Source organism: Sphaeroforma arctica, assembly GCF_001186125.1.
Source record: "Sphaeroforma arctica JP610 unplaced genomic scaffold supercont1.322, whole genome shotgun sequence".
In the NCBI taxonomy this organism is placed as follows: Eukaryota; class Ichthyosporea; order Ichthyophonida; genus Sphaeroforma; species Sphaeroforma arctica.
In genome coordinates, this window is record NW_014040236.1 from 2161 (window position 1) to 11771 (window position 9611).

Below are 9611 nucleotides of genomic sequence, written 5' to 3' on the forward strand. Positions count from 1 at the left end.
ATATATATGTATATATCTATATATATGACCCGTGTTCGTGGACCCAAACAGCGTCGTTTGCATTTGTACCAACTTACTAGAAGTAGCTTAATTACGCACGCCTTTTCACGGAACGAAGAATTGAACCGTAATGCCCACATATGCACCTTCAGTACTCTCCGTGTATACACGAGACATTCCCCACCCTACATTTCCCGGTGTGGTGATGATGAATACTCAATGATCCATTGAGTGAGCTGCCAGAGCTCCTAAACCACGTTCTTTCTCAACATACGAGACACGCCGGATGACTTTCCATACGTAATTCGGCGCGTTCGCAGTAAACCTGTGACTTAGACTCGTGTTTCGTAATAGGCACATCGCCATCACCATGGAAACCAAATTGACGCGGACCTGGAGAAACTCACCACTCCTAGTGAGACACCAGTACAGCGTGTTCCACAGTCAAGTACAGAACTTTCGAGATGTGCTAGGCGGACTTGTTCCAACGCCGAGAAACCCAGAGTGTGTCTCTCCTCACCATAAAATCCTTAGTCCTACCGCAGGTTGCGAGGGGCAACGGTTCCCGTAGTATCTACCAGCGCGCTACTACGCTTAACCGCTATACCGAAGGAGACCTTAACGCTTGTTGCATGATGTTAAACAGAACCCTCGGCACGTCCCAGAAAACCATACTCTCGCTCTATGCCGGTGCCTCCATAGTGTCTCTAAATGCGATACTGTGCTTAACCCCATCCACACAAAACGCGCGATATTGTAGCGGCTACTGGTTTTAGGCCTACGAACAATCGGCACAATAGTGGATCACGCGATGACCCAACACTCACCGCTACTTCCTGAGAGACTTGGCATTGATGTTTGCCGCAAAGATTCCCTCAAAACATTACCGGCGTGGCCAATGGCCGTATCCATACAATATCATAGCCCTACTACACCTAAATATGATCCCAGGTTGCCCCTGAACGTATGTAGTAGAGCAATGACGATCACTCATAATACCAGTACCTGCTGCACACACAGACCCCTTCATTACGTTCCGACACTCGTCCAAAATCGCTATCGCTGACTTCTGGATCTAGACCGCCTTCACCACATACACTTTGTAGCGTGAAGGCGCGCACACTCACCGCTTCAGTAAGCGAGCCATCAATGCCTGCTGTACTGATTCCTTCATAACCTTGGGCACATGGCGGATAGTCATGCTCACACGGGTGCCCCGTTCCAGGACTTCATTTATAGCCAGAGCGTGTGTTGACTGAGTCCTATTCAATACTTTCTCATCCACTATGTCGGCGGAGGTATCTGATATACCATGTAGGTATGTCCTATAGCAATCGTCCTTGACCACAAACAGGCTACGTGGGGGTAGGTAGATCTTAAACTCTGGCTCATTACCATCATCCCTGTAGCGTTGGAGAGATCGCAATTGTATGCGCGATTAATTCGGCCCGGAGATGGATGGGCCATACAAGAACAGAGTGTCTCTCAAGAATGTCCACAATACTATTGAGCTTTTCGGCTCGCATCACATGGCACTCGGCAAGGCTTATGGTCCCATCCACGCTGACTAAGTAGTTTCGCATTACTTGTGTGTCCAGTGACGATATATTGTCATCTATGTAAATTGTAGAAGAATTCAAAATTGGATATGTATATATATATATATATATATCACTTGTAGTAAGTAACAGTATGCATATCACACTTTTTAATGCAATTTCCGCGAGGAGCGCCAACGATTGCTGCGCTAGGGGCAGAATCATATAATTACACATCAGGCAGAGCCCATTGTGACTTCGTATATGATGGTTAATTTTGAAACTCACTATGATTTCGTACGCAGTGGTACGCTATTCTGTTCATATGCAGAACGGTTAGTAGAGTATATAGCCCCCTGACCACTCACTCGAACTTGATTCACAAGGAAACTGTCATGTCGGAACATGTACCACTTCACCACGATACCAATATACTCAAAAACACCCAATTCAACCATCTCTTTTCAAAAAGGCAAGCGAACTTGCAGAATACGACATTTCCATCAGGTATGATTGTACCGAACAGCTCGCTCACTGTGCACTACACTAGCTATCCACTGCCTGTACACTCACTTACGAGTGGTGCATTTCCTGACCATACCCGTGCTAACACACAGTTACATACTTTCCCGCTTCAGTCCCATCTTCCGCTTCAGCCCCAGCTTGCGGGTCATCCTTGTCGGGTTGCCTCCGGTGAGGATAGAATTCAAGTAGGCAATGCGATCTCAAGGTTACCGTCGCAATTGTGGGCGAGAATACGGGCCCGTCTTCGTGTGGCTGTAAAGTAGCGAGTCCGATTGTGATTTCGAGGACATACAGATACGTGCGCAGCCCACTCCCCATGCGGACGCGAGGCCAGAGACACTTTGACAGGTATGAGTCGATACAGCCGCCTGCTTGGACATCATTGACATCTACTGTTCGGTACCATCGGCGGTTAAAGTCAAGCCGCGAGCAAGCCAATGACTACTCGTACGGAAACACAACAACTGCGGGATGTGCCACGTTCAGTGTGGCCTGGTATTTTCGCAAGATTTGCAGAGACGTACACACGAATGTCACGATTCTTGGTTTAGCTCCAGCTATACTAACCACGCCACTTTATGGACAAAATTAACAACTAACTGCTGGAACGCCATCAAACGAAACGATACCATAGCACCGTACGAGGGCATAATACAGCACGGTGCACTGACATCTTAGAACACCACACAATGACTTACTATAGCACCATACCATGACCTGTTACAGAACCATACGAAATAATATAGCACCATACAATGGCATGTTATAGCCCCATACAATGACATAATATAGCATCATACAATACTTACTACAGCAGCATACAATGCATACTATAGTATCATACCATGACTCTTACAGCACTATACGAGGGCATAATATAGAACCCAATGACATGTTATAGTACCACACAATAAAATAATATAGCCCAATGTCATGACCTATTACAAAACCATACGAAGACATAACACAGCACCATACAATGGCATGTTATAGCCCCACACAATGACATAATATAGCACCATACAATGTTTACTATTTCACCATGCAATGCATTCCATGACCTATTACAATACCACATGAATACTTAATATAGCACCATGCTAGAACTTACTATAGCACCAAATAACTACATACCAAAATACCCTGACCAGGTAGATACTCATTGACGAGCACATGATTCGGCTGTTGTCCTGAGGGAAATACAGAGCCAGCGCTCAAGTTTTCGCATTGCTCAGTCAGCCACTGGTAATGGTTTGTAGTAAGTCGGCGAAGATTGAAAGAAATAGAGAGGCTGAGAGGGCATACTTGAAGTATTTATTAGAAGTCTATTATGCTGAGCCAAGGAAGATAAAAACACATGTCAGGGCAATACAGGTGAGTGATATTGAACTACGCGTGCGAAGCTACTCAACGAAAACTCTTGGCTGATAGTTTGTGGCGTCAAAAACATAAAGCAGACAGAAGTATGGTCTAAAATGGGCCGGCCCTGGGGAAAGACATGCGTTTTGAAAATAGAGCGTGAGTAGCAAAAGATCCATTGATTTGATATGGAAAAACAATTAGCAACAGCGAGCTACTAAAGTCCAATTCTAAAATTATACTGGCCAACAAGCAAGAGAGCGCGAGTAGTTTCGAGTCTTCCATACTATATCAGCCTAAATTACATACTGACACAAGAAGAATATCTGCAAACATATAAAACTACGTATACGGGTGGGAATCAAACATGTTCATGAAGTCGAAATTCATACGAATACGTTCGCTCATGATATATATATATATATATATACATATATATATATATATATATATATATANATATATACTACAACATACACTATATATATATATATACACTATACACACATACACGCACACACACACATACGCACACACACACACATACGCACACATATTATTGATTCATATAGACATTGATATAAATATACAAGATACACATTTACGTATATAGATATACGTGTATTGTGTATGGTGAAGTAGATATCGGCATCATCGTATCTGCGTGGTCTCACATACTTAATATTTATTCATCACTCAGCTTTTATGAATACGCACGTAGCACGTACAGAATACACACCTGTGGCAAGCCCTCTTTCACCATACCCTTGTGGCTGGGCAAACCACCCCAGTTCTGCAGCCGTCGATTAAGCAGAGAAGTCCATTTCTTAGATCCGTCATATATCTGATTTATATATATGCACATGTGGAAATCAGCGAGTATGAACATGGTTCAAAGAGTTGGGTGATTCATATACACGCAAAATCAACATAATAGCCAGACAATATGTATGTCTTTGAATTGTGTATGTGATTTATGTTTCAGTTTCCTACTCCCGATAGGATGCCGCGTCTACTGCACATGTACTCGTTTGTTGCCTTTTATATCCATACGTATTCGTAGCCAGAACAATGCCGATGTAGGTGAGCAGGTCGTCACCTATGTATATGTACAATACATAATATATTTATTTTGGTTTTTATTGTCGTGTACATATATGCATCTATATATGTATTTATTATGATTTCGATAAATTTATAAATAATATGGTGTAGTTCTTCGTATTCATTAATAGTTCTTCGTTCAATTAGATACACAGAAAACTTATTTTATGTCAACAGTATGTTATGTCGACAGACACATGATTAGCATTAATACGGGCGTGCGTGTACTTGATCTAGTACTACATGAACAGGCTATTTTAATGATGCAACCACGTTAGAGACAGAGTATATTCAGACTTGAGTACTTCTGGCGCAACATAGCAACTTTATGTATTAACTTTTCGAAACCACAACTAGTTTTTTTAAAGGGATAACCTAAGTGTTGGATCGTAGTTTTCGTTGCCATGTACACAGGAACACAGTTGTACTTACCTTACTTAAAAATAGGGTTTCTTGATCAGCAGATATGAAATCGAAAACACAGTACAAGCTCGGTGGGGCACCCTCTATAAGGTGGCCCTCTATTATGGGCTTATCATCTTGATGACGTATCATGCTGCTACTATGGTCGTTGGAAAGCTGAACAGACTTTGTATCAGACACACAGTAGTAAAGTACATTTACAAACTACTGTTGACTACATGTGATATGATTATTGTGATATGATTATGATATCATAATCAGAATTGTCTCTTTTTGTACTAAAAAAAAACAATATTTACTTAGAGTCACAAACCCTGAACCCTAAACCCATCTGCGGCATTTCCTCTGTGTCCTGTGTTTTGTTTAGAAAATATTAAAGTTGTCGGAAGTTTTGCATGTTTGCAACAGGGGACTGAACGATTTTAGACGCAAGTTCACAATCGTAGCAACCTGCAAACTACTTGCGTTATCCGTCCAAAACATATGTTAATTCACAAAGAGGGCTATCCACAGGATATTGAAACACTGTATATGTACATAAACCAATATATTACACGCAAATGGAGATTGATTTATAAATTATAGTTCTTTAAAAGCACCATGACAGAGGTTGTATTATGCCCCAATCAGATTGAATGGCTCGAGATTTGTGCTCATCAGTATCATCTATCAGTCAGTGATGTACTCGCCAAGCTGGTCAACTTCGTCAATTCAGGTAAATACCAAAGCCTCGTGTATGATCCTGTAGCTCAGAATCTAAAACTAATTGGAACACGTGCGTCTGTTTCTGAACCTCGTTCGCGCACCGACCAAGATCTCGCCATCTGGTATTGGTATAACGCACAACTTCTATAAAATGGGTTTATGCATACGTGTTCTCCAAATAAACTCTAGTCGGGCTATATGTATGGGTTCTGATTGCCGATTGCAGCTTTGGTACTCCAATGCAGTTACCTATCAGAACAAAGATGCGTAGAATCCGTCTCGAATCCAGCTTGTATCTCTCTTTCTACGAACCTAAATTCTTGAGCAGGTGATTTTTCACCTGCCGATTGCACTAGCTGTACCTCCATATGTCAAGTCACGATCAACATATATCATATATATATATATATATATATATATATATGTGTGTGTGTGTGTGTGCGTGTGTGTGTACATATATATGTTCGATTTTTCAATTGCAGACAAGCTATCCAATAAGCAGTCCACTTTCGATATATGATTAAACGTTTCTTGTATAAGAGACGTCATCTCACATTTGCCGCTCCCTTACTTGCTCTGGTCTTGCTGCAAGCAGAATCTAAAGAAAGGAAACGAATTGTGTTTACACAAATTCGTTGTGGGAGATGTACTCAAGCAACCACTGGTGGCAAGAAGGCAACCGTAGAATTAAACTTTCTGCCTGAACACATTGCTTGGTAAGCTGGATATCCCATGGAATATGTGCTGCACTCTATATACTTGTGGATTCTGTCTCACTATTAGGAATCAAAATCTGTACATTCTTACAAAGTGTGCCATAGATAGTCTACTGTATGTATATCTCTTTTTGCGATGGGTAGCCTTACATCGTCCTATTGTTGTCGCAGAACCTGTTATATTTATATCAAATAAATTCACGTACATTTGGGTGTGGCACCGAAATTCCGCTTGTTACAGGTTCGTTTCATCACATTTTAGGCAGCATGTAGTATACTAGTTGCAATGTACTCTGGAGCGTAGTATGTCAATCCTTAGCCTAACTTCTGAATTATGGTGCTTGTATGCGTCTGGTACTGTCATATAATGAACAGTGCATGCCATGCCTTTCCTTAAGTTCTCTATACACATCATAAGCTCCCGCTACACTACACAAAACGCTAAGGGACATACCGTAGGCTTATTTTCTGTGAACAAATCTTAATCAATAAAAACTTCATAACACGACAGGCTCGAGAATGTGCGAGATAGATGCCAGCATTCCTCAATGTCTAAGACTCTCCGGGTCATGTTCGACTTTTACATACCGGCTTTGCAAGCTTCAGATCTTGACACATTGTTTGGGGTTGACATGTCCTAACTGAAGAAATGTGCGACAACGGTGTCCTATGCACAACTTATCGCCTTTTCATGGATAGCCCGAAATAAAGTACACTGATCCGCGCTCATGGACGGCAGATACTGCCGATGCATTTACCCACAGACACGCGAATTGGCGCTCGGTGTATCTGGGGTCAGAGTGGGAACGATAATCCGGCGAGTACTATTGGCACGTTCTTTTGCTGGCCCTTCACGGCTTGTCTTCTCTATGCCGGTGGTTGGCAGACCGAGATATGCACTCTGCCATGTGATCGTTCTTCATGAGGCCTGAGTCCGATTTGGATGTTTTGCCAATATCTGGAGATAATTAAGGCTTCCTTCCAATACAGTAAGTTGCCTTGGGCAGTTACCGATGATACCGAAATCATGGCACTATTTTGACCGAGCAGTATTTAGAAGTTGAGTGTTTTCCAAGCTCCTGGAATAACACATTTGTACCTTATGATTATCGCTCGCGGATAGTGGGTATTTCTGCTCGAAATGGATAGCACAAGCTCTTTTGGTCACGAGTTTCCAGAGCATGTGAACGTGCGTTAGCACGCCGGGATTGAATACGGAGTAAGCTGATGTTCACCGAGTCGAACACCTAAATCTGTCATAACATTGCAAAACAAAGCCAACAAATATGACAATAAAAGGATGACAAGCACCAATGCCTGATTCCTGTGCCAATAATGAGCACATCAAATAGAACCGATGTACTTTTTCAAGCGTGCTACTAAATGTGACTGATTGTTACTACCATACCTCAAACTCAACCGAACGATCAAATACGCTGTAGAAATTTTGTATTCAATATAACGTTTCAATTCGCACAATCAACACTTACTGACACCGGATAGCAATGTGTCCATTGCAAAACGCTCGAGGATGGTGCTATGGGCTTTAGTACACCTCAATGGTTTTCAGAACTAACCACAGAGTATCTAATTTAGGAAGCTAAATTGAAATAGGGTGGCTATGTAATACAGTGCTAATACATCCAGGGTCAGTTCATCAGCCGGTTCATCAGACAACATTCTAACCTTCTCAGGAAGATATATTGTTATCATACAATGCTTTATCTCTGTTTTATTGGTCTATTTTATAATTAAAGTTTACGGAATTGTCGGACAAGTTGCAACAATGATGTCAACAGTTGTTTGAATACTTGTTTTCAATTTTCTTGCAGCTAGGCACTGTAACTATCAAAATTTCACTGATATATTAAACTCATAGAATGCTCCGTATTTTGAGAAGTAATCGTGTATGATACTGTACATTGGAACGTCCTCAGCATAATATCATTACATCATACCCAAGCATCTGAAGTATCCAATTATTATTTACAAGGAGTGTCCGTCATTACAAACTGATATCTCAAAAAGAACTCTATGCTTTCTATAGTGTTCATGTACGATTACACAGCCTCCTTTAAACACTGCTAATAACAGCAGGGGCAGAAAAAATATAATAAATATGCGTATGTAGCCCTCTAAATAGTATAATAAATACCGAAGAAGGCTATGAGATATGTGTGATACAATATCTTTTTTAGCCTCCTAAATTCAAACAAAATAAGGTTCATTACTTTTAGGTCGCTTGGTTCATCACATTGTTTTTTCAGAAGGCAGTGTGCCTCAGGCCCTCAGCCATAGCCTTCTAAATTATACCCTCAGGCCTCAGTGGTGTTTACAGTTTAGGAGGTTATTGCTGTCCTAATAAACATCAAAAAAACCCCCCTTTAAATATGCCCGCCAAAATGTTCTGGGGCTTTCTCTAGGCTATGCCAAAACCTTTGTGAAGAAAAAAATGACGGCAACACCGTCAAGCAGGTCGCCAACACACGTAAATGTTATATATTTTATTATGTTCCATCAGTGATCAGACCAGTGGTGTTAACTTAGCCACGATAGCGTGTATTAACTATTTGAATGTATTTAATACGTGTGAAACTATACGAGCTGTGCAATAGTGTATTGACGGGTTGTGTCATAGTGAGGGATCATTGGCCATATAACTGAGAAAGTTCATTAACTATGAGAACGTCCCCTGCTATGTAGAGCGCATTATAACGTTACAGGAATGTCGATAGGCAATTATACGAGCATCAATAGCAACAAAGCTAGTAGACGATTAATCGACAACCACCCACCCGCGACATCAACGTTGTTGTACACAACTTAATATGGTCATTCGGTGTCCGCAGCCGGTGGCACTGCCACCCATACCAACTACAGCGAAAATCCACTGTCTCAACTATGTCGCCGTCGGGTATGTGTAGCATGAACAATGCAAACACAAAATAGTCGTCATAATCATATATTAGTATATAAGTACGCTACTAAGCCTATCCACTCTTGCAATTGGAATTGGCAGAAGTTGGTTATTGTTCTGTACGTATGAAACTTCATAAAAAGCCGAACTTCAGCCGAATGTAAATATGAGTATCCATATGTATTGATTATATCAACTGAACTTTTGATCAACTCTCTGTATTTGCTTACACAGAAACGGAAGATAATTGTTGCATCATATATGAGCAATATCTCGATCACAAAAACAAACGCCAAACAATATATACATACGCACATATATATA

The 9611-nt window shown here is 41.2% G+C and overlaps 3 protein-coding genes across 3 annotated transcripts in view; 2 read left to right on the forward strand and 1 right to left on the reverse strand.

Annotated features, from left to right (window-relative positions):
* Nucleotides 1-1123: 1123 nt before the first annotated feature.
* SARC_05176 (hypothetical protein) lies at nucleotides 1124-5172 on the reverse strand (the record flags this gene model as incomplete). Its single annotated transcript, XM_014300955.1, has 5 exons — nucleotides 4959-5172; nucleotides 4162-4266; nucleotides 3198-3305; nucleotides 2164-2315; nucleotides 1124-1403 (listed from the first exon to the last, which is right to left on the reverse strand). Exons 1-5 carry the CDS (start codon nucleotides 5079-5081, stop codon nucleotides 1124-1126), a joined length of 768 nt encoding a protein of 255 aa, XP_014156430.1. The 5' UTR covers nucleotides 5082-5172.
* Nucleotides 5173-5363: 191 nt separating this feature from the next.
* Nucleotides 5364-7683, forward strand: SARC_05177 (hypothetical protein). Its single transcript, XM_014300956.1, has 3 exons — nucleotides 5364-5664; nucleotides 6250-6370; nucleotides 6882-7683. The coding sequence occupies exons 1-3, from the start codon at nucleotides 5550-5552 to the stop codon at nucleotides 7009-7011; spliced, it is 366 nt and encodes a 121-aa protein (XP_014156431.1). The 5' UTR covers nucleotides 5364-5549; the 3' UTR covers nucleotides 7012-7683.
* Nucleotides 7684-9271: 1588 nt separating this feature from the next.
* SARC_05178 (hypothetical protein) overlaps nucleotides 9272-9611 on the forward strand; it is a gene marked incomplete at its 5' end in the record, with an annotated part of 4826 nt that continues 4486 nt past the window's right edge. The window contains one exon of the mRNA XM_014300957.1: nucleotides 9272-9284. Within this exon, the coding sequence (XP_014156432.1) occupies nucleotides 9272-9284 (13 nt within the window). The remainder of the gene's footprint in view (nucleotides 9285-9611) is intronic.